The 25,879-nt window shown below is 39.6% G+C and overlaps 1 protein-coding gene across 2 annotated transcripts in view; it reads left to right on the top strand.

The window, feature by feature from the left end:
• LGR5 (leucine rich repeat containing G protein-coupled receptor 5) overlaps nt 1-25,879 on the top strand; it is a 127,988-nt gene that overhangs the window by 57,918 nt on the left and 44,191 nt on the right. For both annotated transcript variants that reach the window (XM_048835781.2, XM_048835782.2), the window contains exons 3-4: nt 19,403-19,474; nt 21,381-21,452. In XM_048835781.2, the coding sequence (XP_048691738.1) occupies nt 19,403-19,474; nt 21,381-21,452 (144 nt within the window). The remainder of the gene's footprint in view (nt 1-19,402; nt 19,475-21,380; nt 21,453-25,879) is intronic.

Below are 25,879 nucleotides of genomic sequence, written 5' to 3'. Positions count from 1 at the left end.
TAAGAATGTTCACAGAGCCCTGCTGCCCATCACATAGGAAGTGATGCAGAAAGTAGAGGTATCTGCTACTGTAGACCTTATAGCATTAAAAAGAAGCAGTTCTTATCTGCAGCTTGGGATAGCAAATGAGATCTTTTATTTAAGTGTCAGTATGGATCTCTGCAAGGGACATTGGCTGGGTAGGAAAGTTACAGTGTGTTGGGATTGCAGTAATCTGCATAAGAGAAGGGACACAGAAGGAGAAAAAATATGGAGCCTGTCGTGTATTGGCAGGAAGCAGAAAAAGAGATGAGAATGTAGGGAAAGTATCAGTAGCATTTTGTAGGTGTCAGAGGGGTGGGGGTGTGCGCACGCACCTGTGTGTTTGACAGGGGATGCAGCAGAGGAGGAGCCTGCTGTGTGCTGTTGGATAAGAGGAGGGAAAGGAGATGCAACATGCTAAGGTTGTGGCAGGGAGGGTGTATGTGTCGCGTACCCAACATATCACTCTGCAATGTTTCTTGTTCTGAGAAATCCTGCGTCACACATCACCACCCAAAATATGTTGAGATTTTGTTCAATAAGGAAATTAAACCAACTGTATTAGAACCAAAACAAAGACCTATGATTGAATGTACATTCTATTATTAGTTATTCATCTTGTGCCTCAGGGCTGGATCCTGACTCTCCACTAAAGCAGAGCTTAGGCCCTGTCTACACTACAGAGGAAATTTGATCTAAGTTACGCAATTTGAGTTACGTGAATAGCACAACTCAAATCAACATGGTTTAGATCTACTTCCCGCAGGGTCCACACTACGTGATGCCAACAGGAGACGCTCTGCCATCAACTCCCCCTACTCTTCTTGCGCCAGAGGAGTACAGGAGTCACCAGGAGAGTGTTCTGCCATTGATTTAGCAAGTCTTCACTAGACTGGCTAAATAGACCGCCGGTGCATTGATCGCCGCTCATCGATCCCCCAGTAAGTGTAGACAAGCCCTTAGAAACTCCGCAGGAGCAGATCTTCTCTCAGTGTAGCCATGAGGGACATAATTGGTTCTTTTATTAACCTAAAGTTTTGATTAACTAAAGCATGAAAATTTGAGATTAATCTGTGTTCTGGAGGGGAAATGTGCCCCAAAATGTTTGTAAGCATTGTTTTTCTCTAATTGTTTTGGGCCTAATTTTTTGCTTAAATGTCTGAGGGGGAGCTGTCACTAAAGTAAGTTTGCCCCATTGGTTTCGTCAGCTGCCTTATTATCAGAGGGCTATTCTCCACTGATTTACACCATTTGCAACCTAAGTATGTGCAAGATTCTGATGTCCAATACACCAGTGTAAATTCAGAATAACACTGTGGCTTTACACCTATAGAACTGAGGCTACATCTACACTATGGCCTGGGGGAGGGTGATTCCCTGCTTGTGTAGACGAGACTCATGGTAACTCGAATCAATGAGAACTAGTGTGAGTACAAATAGTAGCGTAGCCACAGTAGCACAGGCAGCAGCCGCACAGCTTAGCCATACCAAGCACAAACCCACCCAAATTACCTGGGTATGTACTCGGCACAGCTAAGCTGTACCATTGCTGCTCGTGCTACTGGTACTATGCTACTGTTTATATTTGCACACACTCTTATCAAGTTACCACAAGTATGTGTATGCAAACTGGGAATCACACCTCAAACCTGTAGCATAGACGTAGCCTGAGGCCCACTTACTGATCTCAGTGGGGTTGCGCAGGATGTAAACTGAGGTAAAATTGTTCCAGAATGTCTCTTAGTATTAATGTAGCAATACATTACCTTAAGATGTAAGAAAGGTCTGAATGTTATATCTGTTGCTAGGCTAAAAATGAAATTTTTTGGTGCATCATTACCTAGGCTGGTGTCTTAAAAGGATAAGATGGACAACTGTATGTAAATATGGACATTGTGAGCAAAACTTCAAAATACTGCCTGAAACTGTTTTATTTACTGAATGAATGTCTCTATAAAGACTAAGGAAGAAAGCCTGTAGTGATGCCAGAACTAGTTAGAACACTGTTGAATGAGACATATCTAGTTTCCTTTCATATACTGAAAAAATTGTTCTTCCTAAACAAAGTAGGCTGCAGACAGGCAAAGGTCCAAGTGATTTTTAGTACACTGCTATTATTCAGCAACTTAAGGCAGGTGCTTTTAGCAAAACAGGCTGAGGGGTGGGGGATACAAACCCCAAGGGATGTTCTATTACTTTTTTTTTTTCCAAAATGATTTCAGAGTAAGACAGTTTCAAATGACATCCATTTGCAAAATAACAATACAAAGGTACCTTAAATTTAATTCTAACCTGCATGCAGGTGCAAAGCAATTTATTGAAGCCTGTATTACTTTAAAAAAAAAACTTGAAGAGGCTTACCATCATCTCAGAAGTTTTTCAGGCTGCCCACTGTATTATCACAGTTATTGAAGAATTTAGTGTGTGACTTCTGTGTGCTTTGAGACATTTTGTCTTCATGATATTCAAAATGTACAATGAAAAGCATAAGATTTCAGGCACAAATGCCTTTAAAAATATATTTTATTATTGTAATGAAATACAAAATTACACAAATTCAAAACAAAATCAGGAACGTATGTGGACCCTGATTCTCATTTACTTTAAGGCCCCTTCACACTGCTGGAGTAGTACAAAGGGACCTTTGTGTTAAAGAAAATTACACCCTAAATTATCAGGACATGACCAATCACCACTTGTTCATCTTGTTTATTGTTCCCCTTTCCTCTCTTCTCTCATTCTATTTGTTTTGTCTTTTGGGGGAGAGATCTTCAAAGGTGTAAATGGGAGTTAGATGCCCAATTCCCATTGACTTTGAGTGGGAGTTGTGCACCTAACTGACACTTATACCTTTGAAAATCTGGATTAGAAACTCTTTGGGGCAGGGACAGACATGCTTAATTTTCATAAATTCATAGATTCCATGACGAGAAGAGACTACTGTGATCGTCTAGTCTGACCTCCTGCATAGCACAGGCCATAGAACTTCCCCAAGATAATTCCAAGAGCGGATCTTTTAGAAAAATATCCAATCTTGACTTTAAAATTGTCAGTGATGGAGAACCCACCATGACCCTTAGTAAATTGTTCCAGTGTTTAATTACTCACCATTAAAAATGTACGCCTTATTTCCAGTCTGAATTTGTATAGCTTCAACTTTCAGCCATTGGATTGTGTTATAACCTTCTCTGGTAGATTGAAAAGCCCATTATTAAATATTTGTTCTCCATGTAGGCACTTATAGACTGCAATCAAGTCACCCCTTAACCTTCTCTTTGTTAAACTAAATAGACTGAGTTCCTTGAATCTATCATTATGAGGCAAGTTTCCTAACTCTTTAATCATTCTTATGGCTCTCCAGAGAACTCTCTCCAATTTATTAACATCCTTCTCAGAAGAAAAAAAACTTACTGGCAGATCCAGGAACAGAACCCAGGTCTCCTAACTACCAGCGTAGGGCCTGCTGTACCACACCATGCTGCTTCCCTCCCTTGCTGTTAGAGCACCAAGCCCATTGTGGGCACTACTGAGAATTACTTGTATTTAAGTAACTGATTGCATGGAAAGCATGATTGTCCCGCTATACTGAAAGAAGGACAGGAGACACTTGATGTGGATTTAATCAGGGCACAACTTTATTATTAGATGTCTGGGACTACCCGGCAGATAAAAGTGTACAGTGCAGGTAACCCCATGTTTATTCTGTAATTACCCAGGAGGCTTTTATCCGCTCCCCCGCTTTTTCCATCCAGGTTCCTGCAGCAAATCCATTGCCAGGACCTTAGCATCCACCGTCCGTTGTAGGAGGGGTAAAGTGGGCTATAAGAAAGGGGGGTTGGCTCCCTGCTGTTCCAACCATAGGAGCCCCAAACCCCACACCATTCCATTCCTTTAATCAGCACCTCCTTTTTAAGTCCTTTACCAGACCACTTATCTGGTCACTAGATGCCTTCCCTATGGAGGCATCTGCCCCACACTTCCCAAATAAGTTGTGACATATAACCTACCACACCTTTTGTGCTCACTGTAATAGGTGTTCCCTAACACCCACTGTGGGGAAGGTGGAGGGAAAAAACACTCCACTGAAGCCAATATGGTGGTGAGGGAAAAAATTCCTTCCTAGCCACTCTAAAATGGAGTGACTAGCACAATGCCCACAGCAGGTTCAAACCCCACCTGCTAATCACACCTCAAGGGGAGAGAGAGTGGATGCCACCTTGCCTGCTGCGTGGAGAATGGGGTTTCCAAAGCCAGAGCTTTCACCTTTAAGCCTTCTGTCCTTAATTCCAAGAGGCTGAGTCAGTGCTGCAAAGCTGACCAACACCATCTTTTTGCAGCAGTTTCTGACCTTGTCCTCCTCCCCCCTGGCATAAAGCACTACTGCCTTCCTCCGGCAAGCCTGGACAACAGCTCCTCTGCTTTCAATGCAGGGCAGTCATTGTCCAGCTATACCAAAAGAAGGACTTTATTATTAGATGTCTGGGACTACCCGGCAGATAAAAGTACAGTACAGGTAACCCCTGTTTATTTTTCATTTACTTCAGTGAGCTTTGGACAAGCCCCTAAATGCCAAAGACCTTTCCCACAATATGAAAATGTGAAGACTTAGAAACACTTAAGGCATGTGTGTTTTTAAAAAAACAAACAAACAAAGAAAACTGCAATCAATATGCCAAGCAAAAAGAGGAAAAAATGAACAAATACAGTCTACAGGTCTCTAACCATATAGTTCTGGTTCTGATCTACCATATGTGTCAGTTTTACAGCTTTTACAACACTGATTTCAATGGACTTACTCCTGCTTTACAGCAGCATAAGTAATTTCTATCAGCCTGTATGTTTCTCAGTAATTTTCATTGCAAATAACTTATTGTCTCTCATATACAGTTGTAACACTGCATGTATGATCACATGTTCTACTCCTTGTAGTCTGGGAATTTGATTTCACTTTTAATAACCCTACATAGAAAGATGTGAACAGTTTAGAATATACTGTTGTGTTTAATTTGTAATGTTTATTGATGAGACATATCTGCCACCAGGCAGGCAAACAGCCAATGACACATCGTAAACTCCATAAGACAGACTTTGTTGACAACGTAGGGCAATGTCTCCACAACCTTGTTTTAATACAGACAAAGAGGCACTAAAAGTCCTTGCCCAGGAGAGCACAACAGTCATTTTTAAATTAACCATACTTCAATAAAAGTAGTAGAGAGGTATTGGCTCAAATAATAATGTGGACTATTTGGCAGAAATTGAGGTAGATTTTCTTTTTTTGTAGTTTTTATGCATACATTGAATCTGACTCACTAGAAATGAATGTGCTAGTCATTATTCATAATGAACTATAAGATGAAGATTCACATCAAGCAATCGAAGTATAATTATGAAAGTTACAAAAGCAAATATTAACTCCAATTCAAATCATCTATCCAGCTGGCCTAATGATTCTAGAACTAACCTACTATTGTTGTAATTTTCCACTGTCATGGACATTTCACGAGCTTGATGCCACTTTAAACTGGGACATGGCAAAATTAGCTGATGTAAGATGGATATGCAGTTACATGCCACCATCCGTATCCTCTCCTGCACCCTATGTCCAACTCCTCTCCCATGGCTTCCAGTTCTAAGCAATATTGCTCCTCCTCATATCAGACGAGAGGTTGCCACTGACAAGTTATTGGAGAAAGTACGTGCCAACCCAAGCCTGCCACTGCACAATGACCTTTTTAAACCACCAGCTGCACTTTTGCCATCACATCGCCCATTATGGTCTCATCTGCCACGCCAGGATGTTAGGGCCGAAACATTTTGAGAGGAATGGATGTCTGCTGTGATCCCCAACCAGTCCCTCGTCACCGACCCCACAATCTGCCTTCCCGGTTTTGACCTGGCCTGTCACCAGTGGTCCCTGTTGAACAGGTTCCAGACCGGGCAAGGTCTCTGCACAGCAAACCAGTATCGCTGGGGCCTTCATGACTCCCTTTGTGCAGCTGTGGCGCAACACAGACGATGACGCATATTGTCGAGAAATGCCGGCTGACTAGGTTCAACGGTGGCCTAGAAGAACTGCATCATGCCACTGAAGATGCACACACTAAATAAATATTTGTGTCACTATGACACCACGAAAATTTAACAATAAAAAAGAAATTCTTCCATATAGACATGCCAGATTGGCACCCTCCAGAACTGCCCCTTTGGCTATTCTATTGACAACGACTAGGCGGGGAACAAAAAGAGAAACAATGGAGCGAGTGCCTGACTAAAATAGAATGGCTCATACTGTTCCAGGAGTAGTCTACACTGACAAGCCACTGTTGTTGGAATGGTTTCAGAGTAACAGCCGTGTTAGTCTGTATTCGCAAAAAGAAAAGGAGTACTTGTGGCACCTTAGAGACTAACCAATTTATTTGAGCATGAGCTTTCGTGAGCTACAGCTCACTTCATCGGATGCATACTGTGGAAACTGCAGAAGACATTATATACACAGAGACCATGAAACAATACCTCCTCCCACCCCACTCTCCTGCTGGTAAAAGCTTATCTAAAGTGATCACTCTCCTTACAATGTGTATGATAATCAAGTTGGGCCATTTCAGCACAAATCCAGGTTTTCTCACCCTCCGCCCCCACACACACAAACTCACTCTCCTGCTGGTAATAGCTTATCCAAAGTGACCACTCTCCTTACAATATGTATGAAAATCAAGGTGGGCCATTTCCAGCACAAATCCACCTTGATTATCATGCACATTGTAGGGAGAGTGGTCACTTTGGATAAGCTATTACCAGCAGCAGAGTGAGTGTGTTTTGGGGGGGGTGGGGGTTAGAAAACCTGGATTTGTGCTGGAAATGGCCCACCTTGATTTTCTGGCAGGGGTCACAGATTCATAGATACCAAGGTCACAAGGGACCATTATGATCATCTAGTCCGACCTCCTGCACAACGCAGGCCACAGAATCACCCACCCACTCCTGCGAAAAAGCTCTCACCTATGTCTGAGCTACTGAAGTCCTCAAATTGTGGTTTAAAGACTTCAAGGAGCAGAGAATCCTCCAGCACGTGACCCGTGCCCCATGCTACAGAGGAAGGTGAAAAACCTCCAGGGCCTCTTCCAATCTGCCCTGGAGGAAAATTCCTTCCCGACCCCAAATATGGTGATCAGCTAAACCCTGAGCATATGGGCAAGATTCACCAGCCAGATACCCAGGAAAGAATTCTCTGTAGTAACTCAGATCCCACCCCATCTAACGTCCCATCACAGGCCATTGGGCCTATTTACCATAAATATTTAAAGATCACTTAATTGCCAAAATCATGTTATCCCATCATACCATCTCCTCCATAAACGTATCGAGTTTAATCTTAAAGCCAGATAGGTCTTTTGCCCCCACTGCTTCCTTTGTCTAATTTCAAGTCTAAACTTCCCAATGACCAGTTTATATCCATTTGTTCTTGTGTCCACATTGGTATTGAGCTTAAATAATTCCTCTCCCTCCCCGGTATTTATCCCTCTGATGTATTTATAGAGAGCAAACATATCTCCCCTCAACCTTCTTTTGGTTAGGCTAAACAAGCCAAGCTCCTTGAGTCTCCTTTCATAAGACAAGTTTTCCATTCCTCGGATCATCCTAGTAGCCCTTCTCTGTACCTGTTCCAGTTTGAATTCATCCTTCTTAAACATGGGAGACCAGAACTGCACACTGTATTCCAGGTGAGGTCTCACCAGTGCCTTGTATAACGGTACTAAAACCTCCTTATCTCTACTGGACATAGCTCGCCTGATGCATCCCAAGACCGCATTAGCTTTTTTCACGGCGATATCACATTGTCGGCTCATAGTCATCCTATGATCAACCAATACTCCAAGGTCCTTCTCCTCCTCCGTTACTTCTAATTGATGCGTCCCCAGCTTATAACTAAAATTCTTGTTATTAATCCCTAAATGCATGACCTTACACTTCTCACTATTAAATTTCATCCTATTACTATTACTCCAGTTTACAAGGTCATCCAAATCTTCCTGTATGATTTCCCGATCCTTCTCTAAATTGGCAATACCTCCCAGCTTTGTATCATCCGCAAACTTTATTAGCACACTCCCACTTTTTGTGCCGAGGTCAGTAATAAAAAGATTAAATAAGATTGGTCCCAAAACTGATCCCTGAGGAACTCCACTGGTAACCTCCCTCCAGCCTGACAGTTTACCTTTCAGTAGGACCCGCTGTAGTCTCCCTGTTAACCAATTCCTTATCCATCTTTCAATTTTCATATTGATCCCCATCTTTTCCAATTTAACTAACAATTCCCCATGTGGCACGGTATCAAATGCCTTACTGAAATCTAGGTAAATTAGATCCACTGCGTTTCCTTTGTCTAAAAAATCTGTTACTTTCTCAAAGAAGGAACTCAAGTTGATTTCGCACTATCTACCTTTTGTAAAACCATGTTGTATTTTGTCCCATTTACCATTGACCTCAATGTCCTTAACTACTTTCTCCTTCAAAATTTTTTCCAAGACCTTGCATGCTACAGATATCAAACTAACAGGCCTGTAGTTGCATGGATCACTTTTTTTTCCTTTCTTAAAAATAGGAACTGTGTTAGCAATTCTCTAATCATACAGTACAACCCCTGAGTTTACAGATTCATTAAAAATTCTTGCTAATGGGCTTGCAATTTGATGTGCCAATTCCTTTAATATTCTTGGATGAAGATTATCTAGACCCCCCGATTTAGTCCCATTAAGCTGTTTGAGTTTCGCTTCTACCTCAGATATGGTAATATCTACCTCCATATCCTCATTCCCATTTGTCTTGCTACCATTATTTCTAAGATCCTCTTTAGCTTATTCAAGACTGAGGCAAAGTATTTGTTTAGAAATTGGGCCATGCCTAGATTATCCTTGACCTCCACTCCATCCTCAGTGTTCAGCAGTCCCACTTCTTCTTTCTTTGTTTTCTTATTTATATGGCTGTAGAAGCTTTTACTATTGGTCAGACTTTGGGTATCCGGTTAGTACTAATATCTAGAACATGTGATTTCTTTGACAGCTTCAGTTACCTAGAAATTGTCTCAAAGAAGTGGATTGCAATAGCAACTAAGAGATAGAGGCTATAATTAGCCACAAGGAAGGCTTTTTAGTTGTTGCAACCAACAGAGATCATGACCTCACTGTACTTTAAGAGGTGAGATGCATTGTCTGGCTTTTAGAAAAAGGGGTGTGGCCCCTTTAAGGCCTAGACACCCAGAGAGAAACACTGACCCATCGCTGTACTCTGCCCCCCCCCCCCCCCCCGCCCCAAGTGACCAGAAGAGAAGGGAGACTATTTAGGCCCATGCAGGTGCAGGAAAAGCATTGTTCTACCTGGTCCAGGTAAAAGAACACCCACCCTGCCCCCCATGGACATAGTTAAATACCAAGTTATGACATGCTCTGCTGTCGGCATTATGCTAATTTCTACTTTCTCAGGGGGCTAGAAAGCAATTTTTCCCCCCACCACCAGAATGGCCAAAAGGGGGGGGTGGGAGTTGCCTTCCCCACAGCAGGTTGTGGCTTAGTTAACACAAATATGAAAGCAGAGTTAGGCTATGAGGTTGCACCTCATTATGTGATCATGAGTTGGGTTTCTAGTGTAGGTACCCTGTAAGGAAGGGATACGGAGATCAGATGAAATGTATTGTATTGCAACCATCTCAATAGAGCATGAGCTGGCCCAGACTGTGGACCTTCAGGAAGCAGTTCAAACCTTTGCAACCAAGAAGGCACGGAAAGCACCACTTTGATTATTCAAACAGATAAAAATGCCAGTGTTTCCTATGCAGACAAGAAAAGTTACATGTGCTGTTCAGACATTTGAAAGTTAAGTGTTACTTAAAATTTTTGAACAAGGCATTTTAAGTTATTAGTTCTCCATTATTGGGGTAGGTAGCCGAGCAGTACCATGAGAGGGTAGAACAGGAAGAAGGCAGAACTGAGACCTTTCAAAGTTTTGGCCCAAGCGAGAGGAATGGGGGCGTCATTTGAGCTCCCCACGTCAGGTGCCAAAATGTTGTGGGCCAGCCCTGGACCCAGTACTGCAGTGTGTTCACAGATCTAACTTCCTTCTATGTCAGTGGGAGTGTATATAGTATGTGGACGGCAGGATTGTTGTCTGATTAGGATGCACAGTGGCAGGTGAATATTTTTTATACTTAAATAGTGCAGTTTTCCACGTTCTTGTAGTTGTCAAACAATTATCTGTTAATTCAGCCAAAGTCATGTTTACATCTCACACATTCACAAGCCTGGAAATTTGGCAAAAGGCATCCAAAAAGCGTCATTTCACAAGCTTGGGGTTTTTTTGAACTTCAGAACACAAGTGCATACACACCATTCCTGCTGGAGGCAGTGCCAGTGGTAAGATCTCTTATATGCCCTCACTGTGGCTTCATTTTGCCACTCATCAGTGTGCAATAACAACTACAATCTTGGCCCTACACAGTCTCCACGTTTAGCGCATAGCACAGAAATGTCAAAAACAATTGCCACGCTTTTCTGTCCAATTATCTTCATAACAGTACACCACATTTCAATGTACTTATGCTACTGTTAACATTATACATTATTCCCTTACTGGTGATACTGCCACAAGGGATGAAAACCATAGGTGCTCAGAAATCTGAAGTACACCTTTGTAGGGCTAGCCCAACAAATTAGAACCAAAACTCAGGATTTGGATCAATCTGATTTAGCATTTATTGTTCCAGTTTCATTGAAATGTTAAACTTAGAATAAGAAGTTCCAGCAATTCTGAGATTATTGGCTGGCCTGGGGGGTTAGTAATAATACTGTCCAAATATAAAAGTAAACTTGAATCTCTTGTTTCCTAGGTCTGTGCGAGATGAGTAGAAGATGAGTTTAGAGCTTGGGGTAGAAAAAATTATGTTTACTTGAGAGTACTCAGGTACTCCTCACAATTGGTGTTGCTGTCTGCTTTGGAGGAAGCTACATGGCTTCTGTTCTAGCAGAGTTCCAGAGTTAGAACCATCTGAAAAGAACAGGGCTCTATAGTGTTAAAAGCAAAACAGAGTTTGTCCTCAGTACTGGCCTTGGTCAGCTTAGGAAAACATGAGACCATTATCTTCAGTGGTCTTATCAATGCAGGTGCAGAGAAATTCCCTCCCCTCTGTAGAAGGAGGGAGTAATAGTACATTTTGAGCCAGTTCCTTAACCGGCAGACATCAATGATCAAGGCCAGATCAAGATCAAACATGGTGTAGTGTTCTGATCATATATTCCTCCCATCCCTACAGCTCGAAGTCAATGGACCTTCTCCAATTACACCAGCTTTGAATTTGGCACGTGTATTTTAAAAGCCATTTTGGGGCCTTAAGCCCCAGTGAAACATGCTGTATTTGAATTTTCAACTCAAATGTAAGTGGAGTAAAGAACACAGTAGCTATGAATATGTGTGCAACACAACTAACTCTTGCCCCACCCCCCCTTTTTCTTTTTTTTCTTTTTCTTTTTTTTTTTTTTTTTGCAAGGAAGGAGCATGTTTTAAACATTAGGTTCCAGGAGCTCAGTGTAAATCAGCTTCTTGATGACATAGAATTTCAGGCCACGTTACTGTCCTTTCTTATGTTATCTATCACTTCATAATAATTATGTGATTAATTCATAATGAGACAAAATGAAATAAAAAGAGAGATGATGATAATCATTATCAACAGTTCATAACTTTTGTCTAGAAAGATAAATCTTCAAAAACATCTTGAAGGAAAGCAAATTTAGAGAAAATATCAGCCATATGGTTTTAATCTCACACATTAAATATTGTTACTGATATTGGCCTAGGAATAATCATTAAATAGATATTAAATTACAGGCAGCTGTCTCAATCTAATAGTCTGTCGGATTAATATCAGACTGGTTATCCATATTGACAAAGCTATCTTTCTTACTTTGAGAAGCAAGAAAAGGTTTTGCATCATCAATAGTTAAAATATAATGAAATATAATGCCTTTGGTGATTAATTACCCTAAAGTTTGCAGGAAACAAGACAGAAGCAGAAAAAACAAGATCAGCAAATTCTGCCTGAAGTATGAACAATTTTTTTTTACATCTAGAATCAGTCATTTTAGAAAACAAATTAGAAATCTCAAGTTTGCTGTAATACCTAATATTTACACTTTTTTCCGCCAGACCCACTGTAACATCTGTTTTGTACTACAAGAGAATATAAATGTTTCAGTGTTGGTATCAATAGAAGAGAGAATTAATTGATTGATTTAAATAAGGAAAATAAAATCCTGCCCTATTGAAGTCAATTGGAGTTTTTTCACTGAATTCAGTGGGGCCAGAATTTCACTCTGAACCTTTATTAAGTAGTCTAAACAATTTTGATAGATGGACAGGGGGATCAGAAGCTTGCAAATAAAACAACAAAACTGAATTACCTAGACACTCTCCATTACCTCCGGTCCCAAACACCAGAGACACAGACCAATATGCTGATTATCAATGCTTTAGTAAAGTTTTGTAGATTTTATATTTGTGTACAGCAAGGAATTACCATTAATTAGAATAACTGTTAATGTTTTACGCCCTATTCAGCAAGATACTTAGGAATGCCAGTACCTGATATCCATGAGACAGCTCCAATGCTTAAAGTTAGGTTCATGTTTTAAATACCTTGCCGAATCAGGGCCCTTAATACTTTTTTGTTTACAGAACCAAAAATCTTTTTGCCATAGCCTAAGGTTCTTCTCTACTATTTCCTCTCAGTTACCAATCTGGGAGATTCCATTAGTTACAGTATGTAATTTAGCATTAAAGGAGTCAGACCACCCTTCTCAAGAGAAAATGGATAGCTTTCAAAACTGATTCAGCTAAGACATTAATTCTGGTAACCTGTTCATCTTCTTCCTTTTTTTAAAGAAAAATATGGCCTATTCCATGATCGCAGTAGCCTTGCACATGTTCTTCCCTACTCTCTTATCCCCTGGATGATGTCAGTAAATCAGTTAGCAGATGGAATTTAAAATTCAGGGACGGAAAGAGCTAAAGGCAGTGCTAGTAGTTCAAGGAACACATTTATAGCCATCCCCTACTATATTTGGACAGCCAAAGAAGGATTGCAAGTTGCAAACATGCTTGCATACTGCAGTATGTTGCAATATGGTGTATGCAAATACAATCTGGAGTGAATAAATACAGTACAAAGAAAGCTATTGGAAATCTTTCATGAAAATAGCTGGAACCTGGTCTGTACAAAAGAACATGCACTGGCATTTCTGTGAACAGACACATCCAGTCTGTCTGTTGCTCTTATATTTTAACAGCCAACTAATAATACAACAGGATTATAATGACCTCCACTTCCACTGAGGCAAGTTGAAAGTCCAGAATTACTTCCGTGCATTTCAGTGGACTTTCACTCCTTTAATAGTGACAATTTCTACAATGCTTGATCCTGCAGTGTGTTGAGCTCCTCCAGCAAAATGCTAAGTGCCCTTAACTCCTAGTGATTTCAGCACCTTCAGAACCTCTTTGTTCATTCCAATACAAGAAGATTCCACTATGCTAATCCTATCAAAATACACAGTTATCATCTATCAGATTAGTGTTGGGTAAATGCTCCTTTACGAAGTCTTCCCTTCTACTTCTGCTCCAAAGGCTTGGTCCTGCATGGTGCTGAGCTCTTCCAAGAAGTGATGAGCATCCTCAACTTCCATTGTTTCTAAAGGGAGTTGAGGATCCTCAGCACTTCTCAAAAGGGCTCAAAATTTTGCAGGGCTGGGCCTTACCTGAGAAGAGAAGGAAATCTGCCACAATCCCCATAAAGGGATGGCTTGCTGTCTTTTGACCTCGATTCTACTACTCCCAGCAGGAAGTTATGAGGACCTGGGATGGTCCTGCTGCAGCGCTCACAGTGGAGAGTGAAGAGGAGCTGTTTTTACTAGAAGCTGCAATCTGCTAGGAGTGAACATAAGGTTGCTCAGAATGCTGCAAGTTTTTGTGCTGGGAGACCAAAATTCTTCAACTATAAAAGGGCCCCACTTTATGCCAAAATATTGGCAATAGTAGCGTAATTACACTGAATTTTGTTTGCTTTTAATAAAGTGGTAGCATTAATCATCTGTGACAGACAGGAATAAAACTGCAGAAGTTTCTATTTGTTTACTGAAGTTTCCAAAGATGTTTTACCAATTAAACAAAAGCAAAAGACCCACTTTTCAGAACCTGGAATGTTCTCACTCCAGCATCAGTAACCACCATCTCCCATGGCTGTGTCCCTGCAGAAAGAGTAAAGTGTACAAAAGGATAAATGTACAAGGAATAGTCCAAGCAGATACCAATCAAATCTTTTTATCTAGCTCTGACAATAGACCTTAAACCTCACCTGCTGTTATCTCACCTATTCCACTGTAACTCCTTTCCTGAGCGGAGATTGCTAGTTTTGCAGAACTGTATTGAAACAGTACAGAATTGCAGGAATGTACATTTCAATCAGGTTAGTGTTTTCTACGGATTTTTTTTTTTAAATCAGCATTTTAGGGTATATATACACTGCAATCTGAGGTGTGACTGCAGCTTGGATAGACATACCTGCACTAGCATGACTAAAAATAGCAGTGCACAGTCAACACACAAGTTCCAGCAATACGAGTAGATCCCCAGTGTGCTTGTACAACCTGCAATGAAGCCTCTGCCACCACATCTACACTGCTATATTTTGCCATGCTAGTGTGGGCATTTCTACCTGGGGTTGCACTGTAGACATATACAGAGTGTACAAGCTCAACCCATACTTCTACAAAAATTTAAGCAGAAGGTTACTTAAGCAGAAGGTTACAGGTACACATGTGCAGAAGGTTACTTGTGTGAGTAGCCCCATTGAGATGTGTGAGACTAGTCATGTGAGTAAAATTATGCCACAGAGGTGTAAGTTATTGTAGTACTGGTTCTTTATTTGTAAGATTCTGAAATGGGATTCTAAACCAATAGCCTCCAAAAATAAATAAATGCAGTAACTTCTTTCCTTTTAATTGCCTTTTTATTATGGAGAAGTCATATATTTCAGTCTTTTTGTTTAGTGTAATATTTCTGAAACAATAAATCATGGAACTGTGGGAACTAAAACAAAATTCAATTTTTCTGAAATTTAAATTTAAAACATACAAACAACGGAGGCCAGATCTTTGGTTATGTAAGGACTATGAACAAACTCATTCCCCCTTTCAGAAATCATTAACTAAATGCACCACCATGGAGGCAGACAATCAATCCATCCTCAGCTCTGTAGGGGAGGGAGGTATTTAAAGTCTTTAAACCACGATTTGAGAACTTCAATAGCTCAGACATAGGTTAGGGGTTTGTTACAGGAGTGTGGGGGTGAGATTCTGTGGTCTGCGTTGTGCAGGAGGTCGGGCTAGACAATCATAATGGTCCTTTCTGACCTTAAAGTCTATGATTCTATGATTTACCCATTCAGTTTCAGATCATTAATCAAAGTCCATCCAAAGTCCAACTGATGTAAAGCTTCCCTTGAATGACTTAATGTAATGGGAAACAAAACCCAGAAACAATACACTCACTGGCTTCAGTGCTGAAACATACAAAAATTCTAACTACACATGGAAATTCATTGTGGACTCTCTGAGAAAACATACCATAAGTGTGCAAATGCAGTCATATGTTATTTAAAATTGCAAAATATGCATGCATCTTTCAAAAACCATACAACCGTACAAATTTAAACATAGACCACATGAACGACATCTGAGAGAAGAATAAACCCAATATCCTACAGATTAGCTACCAGTGATATCAACAAAAGAATTGATTTCCCTTTAGTGCCCAGATTGGGGTAGGATAGAAATAGCAAGTGGAAAAGCATTAAAAAACCTGTCAAGAATAGAGCAACCAAATTTGCAGCATGTCCTACAGAACTGACCAGATAATTTTCACCCAAGAGTGTTAAAAGAATTGGCCAAGGATCTCGCTAAACCAGTATTGTTGATTTTAAACAAATCTTGGAACTTTGGGAAAGTTCCAGAGGACTGGAAAAAAGCTAATGTTTTGCCAGTATTTAAAAAGGATAAATGGGATGACCTGGGAAACTGTAGGTCGGTTAGCCTGACATCAATCCCTGGCAAAATCATGGAAAGGCTGGTATAGACACAATCAGTAAAAAATTAGAAGATGGTAATATAATTAATTCTACTCAACATCTTTTTATGAAAAATAAGTATTGTCCAACAACCTTGATATTGTATTTCTGCTGTGATCACAGGTTTGCTTGATAAAGTAACCGTGTTGACATAATATACTTAACACTTCTATTGGTCCCACGTGACATTCTGATTAAAAATTAGCACTATACTTAATCAATGTATCCCATATCAAATGGATTAAAACTGGTTAACTGATAGATCTCAAAAAGTGATTCTAAATGGGGAATCCTCATGCAATGGGGGATCTTTCTAGTGGGATCCTGGAGGGATCTGTTCTTAGCCCAATGTTTTCTATGTCTGTAACAATAATCTGGAAGAAAATATAAAATAATTGCTGGTAAAGTTTGCAAAAGACACAAAAATTAGTGGAATGGTAAATAATGATGGGGACAATTATGCAAACTGACCTGGATTGCTTGGAAAGGTGTACTCATTTGAACAAACATGTATTTTAACACCGCCAAATGCAAGGATATACATTTAGGAACATAGAATGTAGACCACAATTATAAGAGGAAGGACTGTACCTCCTCTGGAAAGCAGTGACTTTGAAAAATATTTAGGGGTCATAGTAGATAACCAGTTGAACATGAGCTCCCTGTCTGATGTGGTAGCGAATAGGATGAATGTGATCCTTGGCTGCAGAAGCAGGGGTGGAATAGGGAAGTGGTATTATATCTGTATACAGCATTAGTGAGATCATTAATACAATCCTGAGTCCACTTCTGGTGTCCACACTTCAGAAAGGAAGTTGACAAACTGGAAATGGTTCAGAAGAGGCTACAAAAATTATTTGAGGTTTGGAAAACCTGCTGTACAGTTTTCAGAGTAACAGCCGATGAAGTGAGCTGTAGCTCACGAAAGCTCATGCTCAAATAAATTGGTTAGTCTCTAAGGTGCCACAAGTACTCCTTTTCTTTCTGCTGTACAGTGAGAGCCTAAAGAAGCCCAATCTATTTAATTTATCAAGAGAAGGTTAAGAGGTGACTTGATCAGGTTTTACAAGGACCTTTATGAGGAAGATATTTCTGATCGTGAGGGCTCTTTAATCTAGAACAGGGGTGGGCAACCTGTGCCCCACGGGCTGCACCCGGCTTGTCAGGGTAATCCGCTGGTGGGCCATGAGACAGTTTGTTTACATTGACTGTCCGCAGGCACGGCCGCACGCAGCTCCCAGTGGCCGTGTTCCCGCCAATGGGAGCTGCGGGAAGTGGCGCAGGGGTGGCGAACAGCGAATCGCGGCCAGTGGGAGCTGCAGGCAGCCGTGCCTGCGGACAGTCAATGTAAACAAACTGTCTCGCGGCCCGCCAGTAGATTACCCTCGCGTGCTGTGTGCGGGCTACAGGTTGCCTACCACAGATCTAGAAGAACAAAAGTATAATGTGATGTAGTGGTTGGCAGCTGAAGTTAGACAAATTCAGACTAGAAACAGGTACACATTTTTAATAGTGCGGATAATTAATCATTGAAAAAAATTACCTAGGGATATGGTAGATTCTTTCTCCCTTGCTGTTTTTAAGTCAGGGCTAGATGTTTTTCTAAAAGTCATGGTCCTGATGCAGAAGGTGAAGTTCTTTGGCCTAAGAAGTCAGATTAGACTAAAATATTCACCCTGCTGGCCATGAAATCTTTGTATGAAAAATGACAAATTACTCTGGTACATTTTCTCCTAGAGAGAATTCTGCAAAAAAAAACTTTGACCGAGAAAATCTTGGGCCAATTATAATCAACTCAAATATGTTCCAAAAAGCAACTAAACTCACCCTTAATTTCCTCCAAATAGGCACAGAATGTATATTAATAGAGTTATCCTCCTAAACTTTTTCATTTGTTTGTTTCAAAAAATTGTTTTAAGCTACTGCACTTCAAAATAGTACAAGATACTAAATGTACAATTCGGCACCAAAAGGTCTAATGAGGGTCTGAAACTGGAAAAATAAGTACTACCTACTGAAACGCAACTGTAAAGGTGCATAGTGTTCCAATGAAATAGGCATGGTCCATCTTTCACAGTCCCCTCCCTCCTCTGAACAGCTGGAATCTCTTTATTCAGGAGCTGTTAAACAGGTGTGGTTTTCCACTTAAAGCTTTACCACAGGGAATATTTCACTTCACGCAGAAAGTATGAACCTCAGGAGAGCCTATTTGGATGGGAGTCTTTGGTACTGACTCATATTGCAACATTGGTTAAGTCCTTGTTACAGTGTTCTCTTTTACCTGCTCTGTTGAGGGAAGGGTGGTCCAGTGGGTTAGGGCTCTAGCTTGAGTCTTTGAAGAGCTGTGTTCAAATGCCTGCACCCCCACAAATTCAAGTGTGTGATACTGGACAAGATACTTAGCCTGTCTTAAGGCTCAGTTGCCCATCTGTACTTTTTACCTCTCAGGGATGTTGTGGGGATAAATACTTCAAAAATTATGAGATACTCAGATACCATATTGCAGGGGGGCATATATGAACGATAGATCCATTATTTCACATCAAATATGGGATTTCTTTATTCTACACACTTTCTGAAGAATGTATTTCCTTTTGGAAAAATAGAAGACCTCACAAATGCATTTGTGATGTTTATTTATTTAAGTTTGTAAGACATCAGCCCCCCCAGTCCCCTCGAAAAGGGAAGGTGCTATAGAAATGATTTTTATAAATGTGTGCCTGGGGAAAAGATGCATGTCCCATTACTTCATGTGCAGTCATGGTAAATGAGCTATGGTCATTAATCTGTGCATGTACTGTGATTGTGTGCACAATTGCATTAAAATGAGCACACATTATGCATGCACAGTTCTAAAAATATGAGCCAGAATGTTCCATAATACCACTGGTAGACAGTCTATTATATTTTAGTATTAGACATTGTTTACTCTTTAAAAAGAACAGTATGAACAATTAGATGTGCATTGTAAACCATAAACTTGATTTATAGTGAAAGTGCATTTGTCTCTGCAGCACAGCTGCCAGTAAGTTGACTACACAGTTACAGAATTTTTTTTAACAGTATATTAATGATGACAAAACAAGGCTCCTAAACAACTGCCTTTGGCATCAGTGGTTCAAACATACTCATGTTGCTTTTTAACGAGCAAATTAATTCCACATGAAGAGAAATGTATTTACCTTTTTTTTTTTTTTTTTTTAAACCCTGCAGACGTCTTGCAGGAAATGGCTTGACATACATTCCCAGGGGAGCATTTGCCGGCCTTTTCAGTCTTAAAGTGCTGTAAGTAAACTGTGTGTTGTTTGATATATTTCTGATTTCCTAAATGCTCCAGGGAACTAATTAACGTAAAGATTTGATCAAGTAAATTGTATATTTTGATCAGTTCATTGTGAGCGATTCAGATGGAATGAAGATACATATTACCATTTGTATATCTTTGCTTTATCATATGGAAAATGTCCTAAACACAAATGGTTCTAAAACAGCTTGCTCATCGACTAAATGACACCGTGCAATATAAAAGACAAAAATTGTTCCTGTTAATAGTTTCTTTAACTGTCCACAAAAGTTCTGAATTCAAGTCTAAAAGCTTCAGAGGCGTTTTTAATGGTTGGATAAAACTGAGGATAATTTTTCTTTTAGCTTTTTGAGGGGCAGACTGGATAGATTAATTACTGTAAACGAGGCATAATTTAAATACAGCTCTACGTTCATATCTAAATCTTGTATCCTCATGGGTGTAATCAGTTCAGGATAAGCTCGGGTTATAAAAAAAACAGTTAAAGGATATTCTCTGCCTTTTTTGTGTTTATTTTTGATTAAAAACTTGTGCATTTGAGAAGTATAATACTGCACATAATAAAAGTTGTAAAAAATAGGATTATGGGCCAAATCCCACTCTATTTACTTAACTCAACTTCAGGGGAAGTTTTGCCTCGGTAAGGATGTCAAAATTTTCCCCTTTTTCAATGAAATGCCAAACACCTATTCAGTATCAGCCCAATCCAGAGATCCTATTCACTTCAAGATTATGCCCAGCCACTGGAAGACGGGTAAGTGGGGAGAAGGTAACAAGGGCTCTCGCCCCTGTCCACTCAGGAGTTGACACAATGGCAGTCTTTGGCTCAGGGAGCTCTGGGGCTACCAAGGGATATTGCTACTGTCAGAAATACCTCCTCTAATGGGGACCGAGAAGGAGCAGGGCCAAATACTACCCAATGACCAGCTCGTCTTCTGGCTGGACATAGAGGAGAGCTGGTCACACTTCCCTCCGTACTTTCCCTTATTGGTTGGCTAGGCCTGAACAGCACAATAGAGTCCTCCATTTTTACTCAGGCAAAGCCCTTTTGCACAGTGGGGGTTTACCCAGGCCTGGACCTCTGGCTTTGGCACTTCTTGGGTTTTTCTGGAAGTCATCTGTTCCTGCCCTCCACCCAAATGTTTCATCAAATTCAAAAGAAATGAAAAGCGCATCTCAGCCCCTGAAAAGAAGGCAGCACAAGAGCGTGACAGATATAGAAGGGATTGTTTTTCGGGTCATTGCCTTTTTTTGTGCGACAAGGAGCAACTTCCTCTGTAGACTTGAAAAAAAACTAATCTCACCAAACCAAATTCTATAATCTTTACTCAGGCAAAACTCTACATGGGTCAAATTTTAAAGTCTTTACTGAGAAAAATTCCAATTAGCTGTAATAGCCATTTTCTTGAGTACGACTCTCAGGAGGTGGTCCATTGCCTTTGAAATTGTGCTGGAGTAAGAAACGAGAAGGGAGTTTCTGAGGGGGAGCCAGGTTTATAAGCACCTGAAAAGAGTTAGGAGCACAAGTCGCATTGAAAGCCAGGGGGACTTTGTTCTCTGAACTGCCTCAGATGCTTTTGAAAATCCATCCCTTAGCTAGCATGCTACTATTAATACAGCTAGTTCATGCTGCAGGTATTTGCTCACCTTGAGAAGACAAATCGACTAATGAAAGAATGCAAAATGTGGGTTTTAAATGTGGTTTAGTAATTTTTAGATATCTCTGTAAATTATATCTTAATTTGTTAAAGTCAGAATCTGCTCCCCATAATACCCATACAGTCCCATTCCTGGAGTTTCATGAATGTCAGAGAGCAAAATTTTGGCCTAAAGTCTGTAAAGTAAAAACATTTCCTTTTCTTACATTGTTTCTGGATTTTAATGTAGAATGCTGCAGAATAATCAGTTAGAGCAGGTTCCCACTGAAGCACTCCAGAACTTGCGCAGTCTTCAGTCTCTGTAAGTATACTTGATATACTACACTATATTATGTTTTTAATGTAACTAATTTATAAGATAATGTTGTTATCAAATAGTATATTTGGTCAACTTTTTCTTCCCAACTCCCTCTGAATTCATTTAACTACAATACTATAGTCTTCAATTAAACATCAGAAGTGACTTCATGTGACAATTGCTTTACAGTACTTTAAGCTGGTTCAAAGTCTGAGCAAAGATTCACTGCACTGTGATACTTACTGTTCGGTCAAGGAAAATTGGAAATAGAAATTGCTTTCTTGAACACTGCTGATATTTCTCATCATTAAGGTTTCCTGAAGAACACCTTTAATATATTTTTTAAATCTCTAAGTGACATTATAATTAATTTTTGTTTACAACACTGAAAACACTATTAATTCATCTTTAATTCCCTTTTGTGTAATGTACTTGAATCACACGAGGCAAACAGGTCCCCACACTTATATGACTTGGCTGTACCATATTAGCCTTGTCTCTGAGCCTCCATTTTATCAGAACTAATGCCCAGGTCCAAAGACCAAAAGTTACCATTAGCTGGCTGTTTAGTGACTTGTGTGAAGTGCTATGAGTCGTCTTACGGTAGTTCCCAGTAGACAAGTAAGAAAGGATAGTCTTGGTGGTAACACAGGAGTGGGGGTCAGTAGATAAAGATTCTATTTCCAGATTAGAAACAAACATCCATTGTGACCTGGACAAGAAACTGAAGTCTAAAGTTTCAAAAGCATTGACTAATTTTGGGCGCTGAACTTAAGACATCAAGATAGCCGGGGCTGGGCACTCAACATCTTAGGTGCCTTACGTCTGGGGACATGTGAAAACTCAGACTGCAACTTCTCGGTGCTTCAGTTTTTCCCATCTGAAAAATTGGTGTAAAGCCCATCCTCTTCACCAAGGTGTTGGAAGCATAATTAATCTTTGTACATTTTTGAAGTCCTTTGTGTGGAAGGCACTAGAAAAATTCAAATATTTAGTATCACAAAAACCATTACCACAGTTTGCACTAATTAGCAACCTCATTGGGAGTCTGCAGAGAGGATGAGGACTCAGAGGACATATAGACTGTGCTATAGACTGGCTTAGGTCAGAGTTGAGATATATTGAGAGGGGGTATTGTGGAAAAACTTCAACTGTCTCAGGTTATGCTATAGCCCTGTTCTGTGTATAAAAAGAAGCCTCCAGTGTAGTTAACTCAATATCTTTTGCATACACTAAATTCCGACAAAAAATTTAAAAAACTGATTTTTTTTTAATGATTTCCAACATAAAATGACATCTCTCTGAGTTTCAATTATATATACATAATGCTGGGCAATATTATTGCCCATGCATTTTTATGTCTGTCTTGGACAACATTTGGATTCTGTGTTTTCAAAAAGTTTATTACAGATGCTAGTGTAAAGCAATCTTAAGAATTGGTTATTTAATAATTGTTACCTCCTTCAGTGACCTTTTTCTTTATTGACCAGAGACAGCGTAAAATATCTCAAACATATGCTTTTAAGGTTATTCTTCTTTCTTTTGATCTTCGTAAAAGTCATGAGAAAACTCTGGTCTAATGACTACATTAAATTTTTCCCCCTTCTAAACATAAAAAGTATCTTGCTAAATCTCATTATTCTATAGGTATTCTGGGCTAAAATGTGACAAGGCAGGCAAACAAGGGGTTTTTTGTTGCTTTGAGAGAAACTGAAATTTTCAGCACGGTTTCTAAATAAAACGACAGTATCTCTCATTCTTTGTTGAGAATCTCTTTCCCTGAGGTGGGGAAGAAGAAGCTGAAGAAGAAAACCATAGGGTTATGTGGTCTGTATAAAAGACTGGTATCTGGTGACAGAATTAAAATAAAAAAAGAATGACAGAGGCCAGTAGGAACTTTAAACAGCTGTGTAGCAGACAGAAGATGGAGTGATAAGGGCTTGTACAGAAAAGCTACTATCAGCTGAAAGAAGATCATTGGCAAAAGTGAACTCTTTGAGGAAAAGAAAACCATGATTCTTTTGTTTGTTCCAACTGGGTTGTGCCTGTCAGATAAAGGTGTGAAGAGATTCAGTTTCTTGTTTCATACAGTGTGGTAATTTCCTGTTCAGAAGGTGACTCTTACTTTGGTTTCTGATTTACAATAGGAATTACTTTCTGAAACCCTTGAAATAACAGAAGTTCCATCAAAAGAGTAATTAAAAGGTTAAAAGCTCTTAGAAACTTTTTACCAAAGCAAAGTTTTCTTTAGGATAGCCAGGTTTAGTATTTATTTATGTTTAACTTTATAGTCTGGCATGATTTGTGTGAGCCTCATTAACCCAGTCCTCAGGCTAGAGTAGTTGTGAACTGCTGAATGTTGGTGCTAACTCTCTCATCCTTTTTTTTTTTTTAACCCTAAAAATATTATCATGTTTAGGGTGGGTAGCCAAGCTAATTCTATTGCTGCCTTAAAGGATGCATAGCTGATCATGTGACAATGCTACATTCATTTTATTAATACAAAAAGCTACAACTTTTCCCTACTCACTCATAGCACTAGTTTAATAGCAATTGTTTTATTTATGCATAAAAATATACATTATAGGACAGGCTTTTCCTCCATCCTCTGGTGTATGGATATGTTTTAATCCCCAAAATTGAATGACAATATTGGAGAATCAAGCAACAATTTCTTCCACGCTTTCATCCAACTTCTGATGGTACTGGCGGTTTGTTGCTGTTTAAACTCTGAATTGCCTCGGTTGCCTTCTGCAGAGCTTCTTTCCTGCTGGTGGTGGCACTTTATCTTTCCGTTACCATAGATTTTTATTTAGTGAGGTGATTAAAAATGTACAGTGCACATTACTTGCATACTGTATGAATTCATTCTTTACCTAATTATGACTTACTTTGCTGGAAAAAGTTCTGCTCCGTGAGGCAGAGTCCTGTGCTCATGGGCTGCCTCACTAGAATCAGTGAGGTTCCGTTGAAGCACAGAAGGCTGTCCCTGCAGAGCATCTAAACTGTGAATATCCCAAACCAGTACTAAGGTTTTCCTGTAATTTCACTGAGGTTTCAATTCAGTTCTGAGTCATAGCTCTGCTCTCTTACTTGGCCTCACTCTTACTGGAAGAAGCCTTAGTTCTTTTGAAATTTGAGTTACAAATATTCACATACTTCGTTAAGGTTCACCTTTTCCAAATGCTATGCTATACTTAAAAAAAAACAGCTGTTGCAGGCATCATCAAGATATTTACAAAATACAAAATCCTAGAAAATAAGGTTTTGACATAGCAGCGCACAAAAGCGTTTGTACATACTGGAAAAGTAGGGTATGCATTATTTCACCTTAATCTGGGGAGAAAAATGTGAGACTGTTAACCCGTCATTTGAAGCAAATGGAGAATGCATACCTTATTTTTTTAATTAAAGCTAAAAATGAAACAATCCTTAAAACTCAGGATATTAAAATCCTCTTCAATTTTACAAGGGTCTCTAGCTCCCCTGTCAACAATGAGGATGTACTAGTTCAACAATTCTTAAAGGCATCGACTACCTAGGTAAAAGCCAAATGATTACGTGAAACTCAGTATTCCTGTATCACATGAGGGTTTGAAGGAACTAATCAGAGTGCTTTCATTTTGGAAGTGCCTAAATCATAATGGATTCACATCGGAGTTCTACAGAATCATGCCTTATAGCATACTGTAATTTTCCTCTGAAGTACGAAGTGAAGGGAAATAATGTGAAATACTAATCCCAACAATAAGATTGCCATTCATACCTGTTACACCCAAGAAAGGAAAATCTGTTTTTAAGTATCATAGCTAAATGTAACTACCATTATCACTGATTTGCCAGGACTAAGATATTTGTCCATAGTGTTTGCTAGTGTCACTTATCTTATTCACCCTGAAGTTTCTTTAGAACAGAGCATCAGCTGGTGCTCTTAGTTGTTTGCATACTGCTCAGAACTCTGGCATCCCCATTCTTGCCCTCTGCCTTGATGTCAAGAAGGTATTCAACAGGGTTGAATGAGCATATATGTTCTAATGCCCCAGAGGTTTTTAGATGTGGAAAATTTTAATAGAAAAAATTTGCTTCTGCAAATGTTAATGCAAGAAATAATATACACGTTTACCATACAACTAAAGAATTTGCAGACCTCCTTATATGAATGTTATTAATTAAAAGGAAAGAAAATCTTACATTCATAATGAAGAACCTTTTCGCCATTCTTAAATTTTGATTATTTTAGCATTGTATACAAAGTTCTGAAACTTTGATGAAACTTTACTCTGTTTATTCTCATGTTTATATACCATTGTTAATGAGTAACTTTACGGTTGCTCAGCCAACATGGAAATAGCCAAAAATCAATGACATACTAGGCAGTGCTTTCTTGCCCATAACTCACTATTCATAAAGGACATTAACAAGCAAAGAAA

The sequence above is a fragment of the Caretta caretta genome, chromosome 1, assembly GCF_965140235.1.
Source record: "Caretta caretta isolate rCarCar2 chromosome 1, rCarCar1.hap1, whole genome shotgun sequence".
NCBI classification, from domain to species: Eukaryota; Metazoa; Chordata; order Testudines; family Cheloniidae; genus Caretta; species Caretta caretta.
The sequence above is the reverse complement of the archived record's forward strand: the minus strand, read 5'-3'. Positions and strand labels throughout refer to the sequence as shown.